The sequence below is a fragment of the Jaculus jaculus genome, chromosome X (assembly GCF_020740685.1).
Source record: "Jaculus jaculus isolate mJacJac1 chromosome X, mJacJac1.mat.Y.cur, whole genome shotgun sequence".
In the NCBI taxonomy this organism is placed as follows: domain Eukaryota; kingdom Metazoa; phylum Chordata; class Mammalia; order Rodentia; family Dipodidae; genus Jaculus; species Jaculus jaculus.
The window spans coordinates 16335011-16352497 of NC_059125.1; the positions used below are offsets into that span (position 1 = coordinate 16335011).

The window sequence follows — 17487 nt, forward strand, 5'->3', positions numbered from 1 at the left end:
TTTTTAGGCCCCTGGCCCCTCTGCAGGACTCATGGGCCTCCCTCAGCAATCACTTCTCCTCTTTATTCCACTAATCAACAAATGAATCACCTGGTCTGGCCAAATCCTGGTATTCCTTAACTCTGCTCCCCTCCCCTCCCGCCACTCCCCTCCCCTAAAGCTTGTCAACTGCTGGACCAGGGTCTGCTGCATTCCTCCTTCACAGTCTTCAAGCACACCTCCTCCTTTCTCCTGCTGCAGTTTCCTGTTTCTCCCTGAGCAGTGCTTCCTTACTGTAACTCTTTGACATTCAGCACAAATCCCTCCTCACAGCCCACTCAGCCATTCCCAACACATCCCATGGCCCATGTCTCCTGGCTCATTTCTGTCCCTCCCATTTCAGGAATCTTCCACCCAACCCCAGAACTTTCCTGCATTGCATTGCCCAAATGTGCCATCTTTTTTCATGCCTCTGTTTTTAATCCTTTCCCTCTCTCTGACTAGCCAACTCTGTTGTGCTTAAAGATCAAATCAAAATGACACCTTCTCTGCAAACTCCTTCCTTAGCCCGTTCTCCTAAACAATCCTACAGCACTTGATATATAACTCTGTGCCGTGACCCATACCAGTATCCTCTGATAGCCAGGTAGATGGTAGGCAATGTGGTAATTCACTTATATGCTCACACCCTCTCACTTAGGCTTCAGGTACAATCACAGCCATCATGAAGAACACAGAGACAGGGCCCAGAAAGAGCAGCCCCAAAGTCACCCAGCCTGAAGGTGTCAGAGGCAGGATGTAGCCCACGTTTGTCTGGCTCCAGGGTCTCCTCTTCACCAATATGCCACATTTCCACTTAAAACACCTGCTACTTGAACCCTTGGTCCCTCTGTTTTCCTCCCCCACTCACCCTCTCCCTCCATGGACCCTAACCCAGCGTGAGGCATGGAACCTCAAGTACAGCTCCTAATCTTAGGAAAAAAAGAACGGTGGAGACATTGGCAGCAACGCCTTCAGTGTGGTGCCACCTACCTTTCTGTGTCTGTCAGTGTCCCGGGACTTTTCCCTCAGCCAGTCGATAGTGTGGAAGTCTTCATAGGTCCCCACATCAGGGAAAGGCTCATCTAGGAAATCCATCAGGTTCCCAGAGCCACTCATGGCTCCTGCACTGACCATGCTAGTTACTCCTGGAAGAGAAGCCCGGCTGTTAAAATGTAAACAAAGCTGCGTGTGGCTCAGGGGCAGAGTGCTTGCCTAGCCTGCAGGAGCTCCGGGTCCTAGCCTCAGTGCTGCAAAGAAATAAGAGGAAGCAGAATTTCTACATGGACATGATTAAATAGTCCACAAGCTCCATTTTCTTCTTTCCTTTCTACGTGGTACTGAGGACAGACATAGGGCAAGCATACTACCACTGAACTACATCTCCAGCCTCCATTTCCTTTCATTTTTGTACTTTTTTTGAGACAGGGTCTTGTGTATCCCAGACAGGCCTTGAACTTCTGATCCTTCTGCCTGTGTCTCCTAAGTGCTGGAATAACAGACCTATACCACTGTGCCCAGCTTCCAGTTTCCATTTTGGTACATTCAGTGTGTGTGTGTGTGTGTGTGTGTGTGTGTGTGTGTGTGGTATGTGTGTTATGTATGCACATACCCCATGCTCACACATAGAGGTCACAGGTAAACATAGGGTGCCTCCTCTATCACTCTTCTATACTGTTTCCTTAAGATGGAGTCTATCACTGAATCCAGAGCTGCCGTTTTTCAGTCAGACTGGCTGATCAGTGAGCCCCAGTGATTCTCTGGTCTTCACTCCCTTACAGGAATGGGGTTATAGGCCTTTGTAACTACATCCAACTATTTATGTAGGTACTGGGGAAACATGCTCAGGGAAAATCAAAATCAAGCCCTCTCATTCCCCCAAGTTTGGTCATCAAGTACTCTTACCCTCTGAGTGATGTTCCCAATACCCAGCCACTGTCATACATAAGAAACAGTATTAAGCAGGGTGTGGTGGCACATGCTTTTAATCCCAATCCTTGGCAGGCAGAGGTAGGAAGATCGCTATGAGTTCGAGGCCATCCTGAGACTACATAGTGAATTCCAGGTCAGCCTGGGCTAGAGTGAAACCTTCCCTTTAAAAAAAATGAAAGAAAAAAAGAAAGAAAACAGTATTTCTGTATCTGCATCTCTGCTATAATGTAATATATGCATAGTCAATTTTTCTTATTGACCATAGTTATGTTCTACAAAGTCAATCTAAACACTGAATTAGAAAGTACTGACCAAATGCTTGAAGGGAGCTTAGTTTCCTACAAACCTCTGGTCACAACATTTTGTCGACCTATCAACATATTACTTTCTTATGTGTGCTTCTATTTAAAACACCTAAAGGGCTGGAGAGGTGGCTCAGCAGTTAAGATGATTACCTACAAAACCTAACAAGCCAGGTTTGATTCTCCAGTACCCATGTAAAGCCAGAAACACGAAGTGGTGCATGCATCTGGAGTTTGTTTGCAATGGATGAAGGCCCTGGTGCACCCATTATCTCTGTCTATCTTCTCTATTTATCTCTGGGTGCAAATAAAAAAAATAAATAAATAAAAATATTTACAAAGCCAGGCATGGTGGTTCATGCCTTTAATAGCAGCACTCAGGGACAAAGGTAGGAGGATCGCCAAGAATTAGAGGTCACTCTGAGACTACATAGTAAATTTCAGTTCAGCCTGGGCTTGAGCAAGACCCTACCACATGAGATGTTACGTTGAAAAACTAAAAACACCTAGACTAAAAACTCATCTAAGCAGAAAATTAGAAGAGAGCTCTACACTAAAATAGACTTAAACACACACTCCAAGGCTCAGGACACATTATGGAAGAGGAGGCAGAAAGAATGTAAAAACCACAGGGTCGGAAGGTGTGCTCTGAGTATTGCACATGTGTATGCACGTACACACACACACGGACTGACTGATGCATTCATGACCCCACAGAGATTACCAATAACCTCACTGAGGAGGGCCCTCAGTGAATGGGAGTGGAGAAGAGAGGACATAAGTGTATAACCCAATGAGAATTTGACCAATATGCCTATGTTCATATATTTAAGTTCTCAATAATATTTAAAAACAACCACATCTGAATTGGCATACACTGTTCATTCATTATCACTCAGTCAATGGCACCATCACTGAGGCCTTAATGGAGTTTTGCTAATGCATGTATTTTCTCCACAAGGCACATTGCAAACAACCTTCCTACACACAAGACCATCAGGGCCACTTTAAACAGCAAAGTTCCCAACAAAAAGAACACAAAGAATGTAAACCAGCATGGAGCTAAAAATTATAGAAAAAAAGCCACTTGTTCACAGTATGACAGTTGAGACACAAAGACAGAATATCACCTTCTTCAGCCACAGCTGGTGGATTTGCTCCATAAACTTGACCTTTTTGCTTTCTGCAAAGTTTACAAGTTGGTGAGGAGCTTCTAAAGTAGCATAAATACTGATCTGGAGGTAGCATAGTTTGGATTTTGCCCTAGAAGGCCCATGGGTTACAAGTTGGTACTCAATGCTCATAAGGTGATAACATCTTTAACATATGAAGCATATGGACTGGAGAGATGGTTTAGCAGTTAAGGTGTTTCCCTGAAAAGCCAAAGGACCTCGGTTCAATTCCCCAGGACCCACGTAAGCCGGATGCACAAGATGGCACATGCATCCAGAGTTCATTTGAAGTGGCTGAGGGCTCTGTCGTGTTCTCTCTCTCTCTCTTTTTTCCCCTATGTATTTCTCTCAAATAAAGAAATAATAAAATATTTTTCAAAAGGAGATGAAGCCTAGTAAGAAATCCTTATGTGATAAGAAGTGTGCCACAAAGGGACTATGGTGCCTCAGCTCCTCCCCCTCCCTTTTATATCCTGGCCACAATGGGTGTCTGTAACTCCATGCAGTCCTGCCATGGTGTACTCTATGACCACAAATCCAAGGCAAGGGGACAATTGATCATGAACTGGAACCTCCAAAAACATAAGACAGAATAAGTCTTTCTTCTTTATATATTAAACCTGTTTAATGTAGTTTGTTATGGTGAGGCAAAGATAACTAATATACAAAATGACAAATAAATTTGAATGAATAGGCAATTTGGCAAATAAAGTCTACAAAAGGGATCAACTGTATGCTTTTCTGAAGAACCACAGTTTGTGCAAAAGGAATGGATCAAAAGAAAAGAACCTGAGGGGTAATAAAATGTAACCAAACTGGTTATTGATTCTCCAAACTGAACCACAGAGGAAAGCAGCTGGTAAGAATGTCATAGTGGGTATCTACAATATACAGTAGCAGCAGGGAAAAACTGCTGACAAGATTTTAATTCACCAGGGAGGGTCCAGGCAGTCTTCAGGTGGAAACAGCTCTCTGCACCAAGGGAGCTACCATAGAGACGTATAAGGGAGGCAGGACAGCCTGCAATGAGCAGGAACTATGCAAAGCTGGCAGCATAGTGCTCTGGGCAAGCAGCTCCAGATTCACATGTGTAAGTTTTCTTAAAATATACTCAAAAGGGATTCTGCTGCCAGATGGATAGAAGAGTTATATGCCTAAGGTAACAATTCCATTCCCACGATTCAGGTGCCCATTGCCTGGCAGCCAATCACAAATGAACCCTCCATGTTCTGCCACTCTCCCAGCCTCATTTCCAGGTCCAATGTAGAAAATTTTCTGAAGCAGGACCAATGCTCTTGAAGGTTAGCAGAAAAAAAAAATCACTCACACAGAGACAAGAGGTTGGGAAACACACTAAATAAAACAATATTTTGGCAAAAAGCTTGAAATTTGAATTATAGGATGAGAACCACAAAAGTCCTAGAATTGATGGTTAAAGCATTGAAGGTGGCTGGCTATAAAAGTATTTGAATGCAAACTTCTCCTGTTGCTTTATACATTATTTATCTCAAGAACTCAACCACAACTTGATGAAGCTGCATTAGAATCAAACTGAAAAGTCACTATGGGCAAAGGAAAGTAATCACCTTACAAGCAATGAAATGACCACAGAGATTGATTTATTGACCATCTGTGTAATTTGGCTGCTTTAAAACCTTCAAAATTTGAGGTTTAAGTCATGCCAAGTTGAAAACTATATCCACTGAGGCATACTGAGGGAAGAATTACATTGCATAACTCAGTAACAGCCAATAACATAACCAATAATATAAGGGAGGGGATAAAAGTAGAAAACAGAAATATCATTCTAACTTTCACAAAAATAAGAGTCATAATCTCTTATGATATGTGGTAAAGAAAATCCCTGATGGGATAAATAGGAGGACAAGTTGCTGGCCCACAATGCAAAGGCTTTGTCAGAAGATTACAGTTGGTAGAACTGAAAAAGTTTGAACAATCTATTAAGAAGCAGGTTCTGGACATGATGGTTCATGACTGAAATCCCAGCACTTGGGAGGCTGATGGAGAAGTGGCCTTTGAGTTCAAGGCAAGATAGGCCTACACAGTAAGTTAAAAATTGTGCCTGGACTGCATATAGAGTGAGAGCTTGTGTCAAACAACAACAAAGAGTCAATACTACCTGAACTTTAATCAACTCTCTAGTATAGCAACCACTCCAAGCAACAGTGCTTGACACAAAACACCACTCTGGAGCATGTCACAGGCAGGGTCATTAGACACATAACTGATAGAGAAAATAAAGATGATCTAATCAACTGGGTTTTGACTGGCTCCTGGGTCTGCCAAAAAAGAAAAAAAAAATAGCAACACTTCTGACTTTGAGAATGAGAGACCAGATGAGATCCCATTTGGAGGGCCAGAAAAATGTAAGGAGAGGGTACCTGGGTGAGAAAAATGGAAGGGACTGTGACTCAGTGGGATAACATGGATAGAAGAGAAACGGGAGTCAAGCCAGACATGAGGGGCAACAGGAAGGAAGTCTGTGACTTGGGTTTGCTACATAAGAAACCACCTCGCTAAACTTAGAATGTCTTTTGTGTCATTTTTTAACTAGATCTGTTTCACTAATCATGTCAGCTATATATCAACACCCTTGAAGATTGATGTAACTTTCTTTCTTTCTAAGTGTTTTAATAACCATATGTTGAATCCAAAGCCAGTTGGAAACACAGGAACTAAAAAGGGCAACCACTATTTTGGAGCCTGCTCCCCAGCCAAAAAGGCCACAAGAGATTATGAGTGGGACTTCTAATGTGTTCTACACTGGCCTTCTGGTAAGTCACCTGTCTTCTTGATCAGGGAGGACTGGGACACCCCAGAAACTGGACTCAAAAAATTGGTGTGTCATCTATAAATGGAAAGTCAAAACTGAGGAAACCAGACCTCCAAGCTTCCCAGAAAAGCCACTTACTTGGTCAGCATGCCTCTGACTCGTCAAATCACCAAAACACCCATACTGAGAGAGCCACAGACTCCTCCAGGTCCCCAAGTCTCCGGAAGAGACCTTCAAAAGTACATGTTTGATTAAACTTCAGCTACTTACTTGCTCTTAAGCACTCAGAAAAAAGTTATAACCAGGAAAAAGGGTGCCTCAAATATAATATATATGGCATTTTAGTTCTATAAAAAAATGAACAGGAACACAACAAGAGCTTTTCCAATGGGGAAACTGACAATGTCCTACTAAGATATGTTGGCCCCTTCTCTAGTAGTTCTAACTCCATGATAAAGAAAACCAACCATAGATATTAGGATGGTTATTTGTAAATCTGGGATATATATATATGTAAACAACTCTGACCAAAGGTCGTTTACGTCATAAAATTCCCTTATACTGAGAACAATGATGGGTCTCTTCTGATTTATGCCAGAATGTCATTGTCCTCCAACCATCAGAATGGTTGGCTACTAAATGTATCCTAAGGGCAAAAGTATGTTGGGCAACCCCTAACAGCACTCAGTGGCTCTGTGGTACCTACCTTTGGCTCTGGATAGCCCCAGGATGGATTGGAAGGGTACACAATGGGACTTCATTGGCTACAGGGGTAACAAGTAAAAACCTCAGAGTGCCAGACAAATTTATCTGTATTCAGACATCAATGGACCCGAGGTATTTTTCACTGGCACAATCATTTAGTTGCCATATTTATTTGATCTATTGGTTTAAAAGATACAATTTAGCATAAAAAGCTCACTAAATATACTCAAAAGGCTTTAGATGACACAACTGAGGGGCTATCCCTTCTTAATTCTGAGGTTGAAGTGATCGAAAGACAATCATAAAAAAAAATCACAGGGCTTTGGATGATATGTGTGCCATTATCAGGGTTAAATGCTGTATATATTCCTGATAATTATTAACATCTTGTCTGCTTTACAAGATCTGCAGAAATAGATTCAGGCAATGTCAGATACCACTGTGCTGTTTGGTGAACAACAGTTCTGTGGGTGGATATCAGGATTTTCATAGTGGAACAACAATTATACCTACATAATCCTTATAGGTATTCTGTTAATTTCTGGACCTCAATTATTGTTTTAACTTTATCGCTGTTCATTTATAGTCAGCTCATACTCAGATGAAACAAAACAATCTAACCCCATCTATGTGGGGTCCCTTGTCAACCATCTAGGAACTGATCACTGAATAGCCCTACTTCGCAGTGTTAAAACTTTCTGGACCCTGAGATAGGCTCCAATCCTTTATGTTACTAATATCTGTAATCCTCTTTTACACCAGGTCAAGAAAAACCTAGATACAGATGGCAATAAAATGTCTGCCTGACTCACAGGTTTCTCTTGGGTCTTTACATAGCGCCCCCACCCAGACTCTGTCTAACTGCCATACTCTACAATCCCACTCAGGTGGAAGTAGCTAAATAATGATCATTGTCCCCTTTTCTTTAACAATGGTTGGAGTTTTCTTTTTTCAAGAGGGAGGAAAGAGGAAGAATTAATCACATATCCAGTTAGAGGATTGTTGTAGACTGCTTCTATGTTGCCAGAATGAGCATCCAATCAAACATAGTTTTATGAGAGGAAGGGATTTATTTCAAGCTTACAGATCCAGGGGAAGTTCCACTAATGGTGAAAGAAGCTGGTTCCCTTTTATAAATCCAAGGAGAGAGAGAAAAACAATTGGCAGCAAGCAAACTTCAAAGAGCAGCAAGCACAAAAGTCTGCCAGAGCTCAGATTTCTCCGTTCACCTTTTGGGTTGGAATTCACATTGGCCCCTCTGACACCTTAGGGCTGGATTCCAGGATCCACCCGCAATGACACCTCCTCCAGCCAGGCAGTTGGAGATCCAAGTTACAAGTTAGATTTTAACACCTGCGTCAATGGGAGACATACATTCAAAATACCACAAGGACCCAAAGTGGGAACACCATGCCTGCCTGCTCCATTAGAACCAGAGTTCAGCATCTGATCCAGCCTATCCAATCAGCGCTCTCATGTCTCCTACTCCAGTGTGCTGACCTCTTTCTGATACAGCCTGCTGAGTCCAGACCAATAAGCCTTCCCTCAGGCTCACCTTAGCCTAAGAGTAAAGCCCACCACAAGAACATTATAGATAGATCCTTATCAGGTGGGAATAGCCTCTTCGTAGCTGTTCATATCTCCTAAACTTCGAGGGCCCTGCTCTGGTAAGCCCCAAGTAGGCTGAGATAGAGGGAGAAACCCATACTCCCTCCTGCACTCTGCCTCCTGCTGACTTCCACATGGCAGAAGCTGTCAGTATTTTCTCCTCTTTCCTTGTCTTAATCTAATAAAGTCGCTCTGTGTCTTTAAGAAGAACACCTATGTCAGTTCAGCATGGAGCAGTAACCCCAAGTAGATGCACATTGTTTTTGTACTTGAGAAGGGAGCCCTTGTCTAAAGCTGATTACATGTTGCAACAGCAGAATAACAACTAATTAAGGAAATGACCACATGGCCCTCAGTGCCTAAAATGCTAACTCTCTGGCCCTTTATAGAAAACGTTTGTTAATCTATGTGGTAGAAGATTGACAAATGGCCTATATTCTATATATTTGCCAAGATCTTTTCAAATCCACTTTTTCAATGTGAAATCGCAGTTCCTCTTCATTACCACAGGGGATTTGTTTCTCTACTCCTTAAATGTGGGCTACGTTAGTGACACATGAAAGAGATAGCAGGCATCTCTGAGCTCAAACTCAAGAAGCAAAAGATTCACCTTTGTTTGCTTATTTGTTTGTTTTACACACCTTGTCTTCCACCATAAAAATCAGCCTCAGCTAGAATATATTAGATTATAGACTCCATGAAAGATCCATCACAGAATATCTAGGCCCAGCCAACCATATATATGAATGAACTCAAGCAAGAGAACCAGCTTGACCAATAACACCACCCAGTCAACTTGCAGGCTTATTATGCCGATAATGCATAATTATTGAGGTACTGTGGATGTGGCTTAGGGCCACAGAGTGTGTTTAACATTTGCAAATGTCTTCGGTTCAATCCCTAGCACCAAGAACTAAAAGGTTCTCATTTGAAAACATTAAGTTCTTTGAAGGACTTGCTACATAATGGCAGAACAATGGATAACTGAACTTCCTAGGGCTCCAGGTGAGAGGAAAATGAAGACAACTGAGTTTTGTGGAAATGTACACCAACCCTGCTGGAAATGGGGATTGGAACAGCAATGGATAACAAAACTATCATCAAAGACAGGATGGAACAGAATTTGGCCTAGCTCATGCTGGTGGTATCCTGCCTAACAAGATATCATCACCCCTAAACAACCATTATTTACCTACAAAGGGACTTTGGGACACATGCGAGACACCTAGGTCTTTTATCTAATCCCTTAAGGCAAGAATGTATCTGTCAGGCTTGGTCTCAGCATGAAGCCCCCCCAAAAGCCTAGATCAAAGTCAACAGAAAATGATAACAGATCCTGTCCAGTAAAGTCCACTTCACCAAAACCTCAACAAAGACAAGTGTGTGTGTTAACAATAATATCGGTGAGGCAATTTGGGACTTTGATATTGAAAGCAAGTCTGAGTAGGAATCTGTATCATTTAATGGAAACTTAGACTTTGCATAGCTGGGTGCTGGTAAAAATGTAATGAATTCGAGAAGACAAAAGAAAGCAAGGAGACACTTGGATAAAGATAAAGAAGGACAGATTCAAACATAAGGTTTGACTAGTTGTAAGAAGAGCACACTATGGTTCTCAACATATCCGCACCCCCAAATGTCATCTCTTTGTAAGTGCTATTTCTCTTCCTTGAACAGCTTCCCCTTCTCTGCCTGGGCAGAGGTTCACCCTCTAGAGTCCTGTCCTACTCCTTCCAACCTGTGCAGATTGCATTAGTTTCCCCAGAGAGAACTGAGGCATCTTGCTTGCCCACTTGAAAGCATTCTCTCCTTTTTGAATATGTGTGTGATGTGCATGTATTTGTGTCTGCATTTTTGTGTGTATAGGTGCACATGTGTGTGCAGCAGCACATACATGCATATGTGTGTGTGCATGTGGAGGCCAGAGGTCAACACTGGAGATCTTCCTCAATCATTTTCCATCTTATGTTGAAGAAAAGGTCTCTCACTGATCCCAGTCTAGCTCAGCAATCCAGCTAGACTAGCTAGCTACTAGGCCCCAGGGATCCTCCTGTCTCTGCCTCCCCAGTGCTGGGATTGATTATCAGCATGTACCACTTGTAACCAGCAGTTTACATGGCTGCTGGGGATCCAAAATCAGGTGTTCATGCTTGCGGTACAAATGCTTTACCTACAGGGTCATCCCATAGCCCTTCAAACCAGTCTTTATTAAAACTGATGTTCACAACTACCTTCCTGTGCTATCATGAGCCTCTGCAGTATCAACCACTTACTCATGTTACCCTCTCTGTAGCAGGGCTGGGCATACAGTTATTGCTCAATAATGTGTCTTACTTTAATTCATGTGTTCATATCTCTGGCCCACTGGGAAAATAGGTACAAGGTTTCCTTTTTATTCACAAACCAATAATGTCTAAGTCTTAATTTTATGAAAAAATAGAGAACAGAAACAAGTGTAAACAAAAGTAGACAAAAGAAATTTAAATCAAATGAGTTTGCCAGTAGCTTCCCACAATCCAGGGCAGCGGAGGGCAGTGGCCACTGGGACACGCCTAGCATGATTTGGAGGGTATCAGGCTTTCAGAAAAGAATGGTAGGAGCCACAATATCACCCTCAAGAACTCCCTGACTGTTCCCATGACTGCCAAGGTCACTCCCAGCCATAGAAATGATGGAGGATAGCTTCCCATAGAATTCCAATCATGCCTTATTTTGAATTTATGAGGAAACATCTGGGCATACACTAAAGCATCTTAGCCATTTTCAGTCAATTCTTATCCTTCTGCCTGATTGATTCTGTTTCCCTGGGTGTGTGTGTGGGGGACTAACCTTTGGAACCAGACCACATGCAGGGGTGATGGCCCCATGTGCCCACCACCCAGGGGTTCCACCTGGGCTTTGAACTCTGTGCCAGTTTTCTTGCATGACTTCCCATTATGCAGTTAAGAGAATAAAACAATATGTGACCTTATGTGACTATCCTTTGGACTCTATGCTGCAGTTACCTTCACATTGCTGGACAAACATCTGACCATAAGCACGTTATTAGAGAAAAGGGTTTGTTTATTTCAGGCTTACAGAGTTTAGGGAAAGTTCCATCAATGGTGGAAGAAACTGGATCACTCCAGAATGCAAGAGAGAGAGAGATTGAAACAGAGAGAGAGAGAGGCCAACACAAGCAAACACAAACAGCCAGAGCTCAAACTGCTCTGAACATACCTTAGGGATAGACTATAAGATCCACCCCCAGTAATACAACTCTTCCCCAGAAGGCCTCTGCCTACTGAAGACTCAAGTTGAAAGCTCAATACTAATTTAAAAAAAAATGCCTGAGGGCTGGAGAGATGGCTCAGCAGTTAAGCGCTTGCCTGTGAAGCCTAAGACCTTGGTTCGAGGCTTGATTCCCCAGGACCCATGTTAGCCAGATGTATAAGGGGGCGCATGTGTCTACAGTTTGTTTGCACTGGCTGGAGGCCCTGGTGTTCCCATTCTCTCTCTCCTCCTCTCTGTCTCTCTCTCCTTCTCTTTCTCTGTCTATCTGTTGCTTTCAAATAAATAAAAAATAAAATAAATGCCTGAGTCTATGGGGCCATACACTCAAGCCACCAAACTCCAGAATTCCGTGTGATAACCCCACATTTGGAGAGAAAATAAGCTACAACCATGCCTGGAGGGGATGATGACACTCCAGAAGAGCACCTAGAATCCAGAGCTACTGCTGTAGATATTTCTGAGAATTACAACTATAATTTCACTAACCAAAAAGAAATCTTCACAAACAGAAAAAAACCTATGATAGGCATGGTGGCTCACTCCTATAGTCCCAGCACCTAGGAGAATGAGGTAGAGGGATCATTCTGAGTTTGAGATCAGCCTGGGCTAGAAAGTGAGTTCCAGGTCAGCTTGGGCTATAGTGAGATTGCATCAAGAAAAGAAAAAAAGTATTTAGAAAAATAATGATCACTTACAATCATGCCTTAGATAACAAGTTGTTATAACATGTTGCTATTTTTTAAAATTATTTATTTATTTGACAGAGAAAGAGGGAGGGAGGGAAAGAGAGAGAGAATGGGTAGGGCCTCCAGCCACTGCAAACAAACTAGACACATATGCCACCTTGTGCATCTGGCTAACATGGGTCCTGGGGAATCAAACCTGGGTCCTTTGGCTTTGCAGGCAAGTGCCTTAACTGCTAAGTCATCCCTCCAGTCCTGTTGCTATATTTTTCATGAGTACATTTTTAGACAAATAGAAAATATGAGAAAGCTAGTTTTTTTTTTTTCATTTATCTTTCGTGAGACAAGGTTTCATGTAGCTCAGGCTGGTCTCCTGCTCACTATGTAGCCGAGGATGACCTTAAAATTCTGAACTTCTCAGCCTGAACTAGAGTGACACATTTCCTCAAGCAAACAGAAACAAGAATTCTGAACTTCTTATCCTCCTGCCTCCACTTCCCAAGTACTGGGATTGCAGTAGTGCCTCACCACCACACCTGGTTTCAGGGGATTTTGGAGACTGAACCTAGAGTTTCACGCATGCCAAGCAAGCACTCTACCAAGTGAGCTACACCTCAAGTCCAAGGTGGTTCTTAACATGTTTTCTCCTCGGTATCCTGCATGCTCTTCATGAAATATAGCATTATATAGCAGCTAAAAACAGACTGTGGTGGTTTGATTCAGGTGTCCCCCGAAAACTTAGGTGTTCTGGATGCTAGGTTCCCCAGCTGATGGCAATTGGAAATTAAAGCCTTCTGGAGGCAGTGTATTATTGTGGGCGGGCTTATGAGTGTTATAGCCAGTTTCCCCATGCCAGTATTTGGCAAACTCTTCTGTTGCTACAGTACACCTTATGTTGGCCAGTGGGTGATGTCCAACCTCTCTGCTCATGCCATTGTTTTCCCTGCCATCGTGGAGCTTCCCCGCCAGCCTGTAAGCCAAAATAAACCTCTTTTTCCCCTTGGTTGGGTGATTTCTATCAGCAATGCAAACCTGACTGCAAGAGAGACTCTAGAAGGATGCCACCACTTCCTAGTACTCTGACGTTAGGCAAGTTGTTGAGCCCTACTGCGCCTCAGTCTCTCACTGTCTATAAAGTCAGGCTCATAGCAGCACCTGCCTCAGAGTGTTGTTATTCAGACTGTATGAGTTTACTACTCAGTCCCCTGACCAACAGGGACCCTCCACCCTGCATAGACTCCAGTTCTGCTTGAGGAGACTAAGACAGTCCAGTAGCTTTTTTAAGGCAGGAGGTTCTGTGGGTTTCTTTAACAAGAATCAGTCAGAACACTGAACTAGGAATCTATGCCAGACACTTTATTTATTTATGTATTTATTTATTTTGGTTTTATTTAGTTATTTTTTGTTTTATTTAGTTATTTGACAGGGACAGACAGAGATAGAAAGAGGCAGATAGAGAATGGGTGTGCCAAGGCCTTTCAGCCACTGGAAACGAACTCCAGACACATGCGCCCCCTTGTGCATCTGGCTAACGTGGGTCCTGGGGAATAGAGCCTCGAACCGGAGTCCTTAGGCTTCATAGGCAAGCGCTTAACTGCTAAGCCATCTCCCCAGTCCTCTATGCCAGACACTTTAAATCTCTTTTTGTACAAGCATCATCAAAGTGTACACATTTATTACAGATCATGTCCTTTCACGTCTGAAACACCTCTTTCCTTTTTTACCTTTCCTTTTCTTGTCCTTCTTTTGTTTTCTGTGCTGGCAGTTGGCCTTTGAAATCACTTTTCTCAAGTTAGCTTTCTATTAAAATAAATATCTTTCAATATGCAGAAATCTCAAAGACACAGCTCCATACATTTTTGCAAACTCATCCACCCTTCCAAAAATATCCAAGTACCAAGTCAAGAAACAGAATGTGCCCAGCCTCCACATGCCTCTTTCACCCTGCCAATCAGTCCTCAGCCCACTACCAAGGGTAAACACCGGTGCTGACGATCACACCTTATGCCACTGATGCTTGTCTTAGAGCTTTATATCCAAGTCTTTTGATTCCAGCTGCTTGCATTCGACATTATGTTATAAGGTTTATCAGTTTGTTAGGCATAAATCCTGTGTGTTCATTCTCTTTGCCTTGTTGAGAGCCAGAGAGCAAATATTTGAAGCTGTGTGGGCCTTCTGATCTCTGTCAGGCCTACTTAACACTGCATTGTCATTCAAAAGCAACCAAAGACCATACACAAATTTATGACTGACGCTGTGCTTCAATAAAACTCTATTTATAGGCACTGAAATTCAAAATTCATATAATCTTTACGCATCACAAAACATTTTTCTTTCAGGGCTTTTCAACCATATAAAAATGTACAAACCATGCTCATAAGTCACACAAAAGCATGTGGTGAGGAACTGAGTATGGCCCACAGGACCAGGTACCTTTGCCAATTCCTGTCTGTTATTTGATTATAAACATAAGCTTAAGCTCCAACGAGCATTCTACTATGAAATGACTTCCCACTTGCAGCCATTAAGGTGCAGCCATCACTTTTTATATTTACTCATAAAACCTTCCACCCGGGCCCTCTTCTACCTTCCAAGCAGGTGTGTTTATCTCCCAGATCAGAACCATTTAACTAACCCCATGATGACTGGGGCAGATAGACAGGAAAGTCATGACTCACAGTCAAGATGAAAAGTCAGGCTGGGGAGATGGCAGAGTGGACAAACCACTTGCCACTCAAGCCAGAGCTCCTGAGTTGGATACGCTGGCCTCGTGTAAAACAGCAGATGCCAGCAGGCCTCTGTAATCCCAGTACGCTGATGCTGACGTGGAGATGGGAGGTCGACACAGGAGAATTTCCCAGAAAACTCATGGCTGGCACACCAAAGAACAGCAGACTTAGAATCCAGAGAAAAAACCCAGGCCTCAAATGAGGTAGAAAGGTGAAGACTCGGGGCTAGAGAGAGGACTTAGCAGTTAAGGTATTTACCCCTGCGAAGCCAAAGGACCCTGGTTTGATTCCCCAAGACCCATGTAAGCCAGATGCACAAGAGGGGGTATGCATCTGCAGTTCATTTGCTGTGGCTAGAGGACCTGGCGTGCCCATTTTCTTTCCCCCCTCCCTCCTCTATCCTTTTCTCCCTCTCAAATAAATAAATAAATTATATTTTTTTAAAAAGAAAGGTGAAGACTGACCCCAAAACTTGTCCTCTGAGTCTACATGCACTCTGTGGCACAAACACACCCATATGCACACACCATATGCGCAAACACATACACACAACATAAAATTTAAATATATATATATATGAATGATATGGAAGTCGTCAGTAATAAAAACATAACAAAACGAAAATATATCTTAAAAGATTTAAAAGATGTTTAAAATCTCCAATTTGGGGCTGGAGAAAAGGCTTAGTGGTTAAGGTGCTTGCCTGCAAAGCCTAAGGACCCAGGTTCAATTCCTCAGAACACATGTAAGCCAGATGCACATGTTGGTGCATGTATCTGGAGTTCCTTTGAAGTGGCTGGAGGCCCTGGCATATACTCATTCTCTCCCTTCCTCTGCCCTCTCAATTAAATACATAAATAAAAATAAAATATTTTTTAAGTCTCCAATCTGCAAGGAAGGCTAGCCATCCTGGGTAAGTACCAAGAGAGTTCTGTTCCAGCATGGCTGGACACAGGAGGTACTGCTATTAAAATCTCTCCCAGGTTACATAAGCCTTGCCGCAAGCTGTCTGGTTAGCTTTCTCTTTCCTGCCTGCTCCTAGGAACTAATCTGGTCATCAGGCTCAGCAAATAATTCCCACAGAAAGCTGGGTGAGAAATGTTTTCCAATTTCTGCCAATATAGTACAGAGCAGTTACAGATAACATGCAAATGAAGGGGTCTGACTGTATGCAAAAATAAAAAAAAAATTACCAAAACAAGGAATGGATCAGTCTGTATGCAGGCCATGGGTTGTTGGCTCTTGCTTTATGCTACTAGCATTTGGGGGCATCTGACACATGCCAGGCCCTGTTTGAGGCACCAGAGCTATCAGCATACTTGCAGTACAGAGCAAGAAAATCACTGCCATCCATTGGAATGACTTCAAAGATAATTAGCCATGACCGCTCCCAGAAATACCAGTGATGCATGGTACTAAACATATTTTTTAAAAGAGTTTGAACCTTGATGATTTGAGGAAACAACAAGTAGTTGCTAGCAGAAAGAGAGAGCTAGTGAGGGAGAAAGAGAGAGAAAGATTCTTTGAAATCCTCCAATCAAAAAGATTTCCCCAACTAATTCTTCTAGATTGCAGGAAACTTGGTTTATGAATAAAAACATTTATGACATGGGGCTGGGAAATGGCTCTGTGACTAAAGAAGCTTGCTTGCAAAGCCTGCCAGGTAGAGTTCCATTCCCCAGTCACCCACATAAAGTCAGGCATTCTTCTGCAATGGCAAGACACCTTGATGCACCCATAGATACACACACATGTACACACATGTACGCAAATAAATACAAAAATTTAAAAATACATCATGACAGTGTAGTTTTTAAATTTTTTTTGTTTATTCTTACTTATTTATTTGAGAGCGACAGAGAAAGAGGCAGAGAGAAAGAGAGAATGGGCGCGCCAGGGCTTCCAGCCTCTGCAAACGAACTCCAGAGGCGTCCGCCCCCTTGTGCATCTGGCTAACGTGGGTCCTCGGGAATCGAGCCTCGAACGGGGTCCTTACGCTTCACAGGCAAGTGCTTAACCGCTAAGCCATCTCCCCAGCCCAGACAGTGTAGTTCTAAGAGAGCAATCAAGGTCATCATAATGAGCAGTCCCCTGCAGTGTTTACAAGATCCCATGAAAAGCATAGGACGCAAGAGGAGTTCTAGAAGCACACAGCTGGAGGACCTGCAAACATTAAGCTCTGGGACAGGACTAGGTCAGGTGGCACCTTAAAATAAGCAGGCAAGCAACGTTCACTTCAATACCTGATCACAAGCATCTTTCAGAAGTCTC

General features: G+C 42.8%; 1 protein-coding gene across 2 annotated transcripts in view; it reads right to left on the bottom strand.

Moving 5' to 3' along the window:
* Positions 1-17487, bottom strand: part of Clcn4 (chloride voltage-gated channel 4) — an 82854-nt gene that overhangs the window by 45633 nt on the left and 19734 nt on the right. For both annotated transcript variants that reach the window (XM_004663694.3, XM_045140029.1), the window contains exon 3: positions 1012-1166. In XM_004663694.3, coding sequence (XP_004663751.1) covers positions 1012-1155 — 144 coding nt within the window. In that variant the 5' untranslated portion in view covers positions 1156-1166. The remainder of the gene's footprint in view (positions 1-1011; positions 1167-17487) is intronic.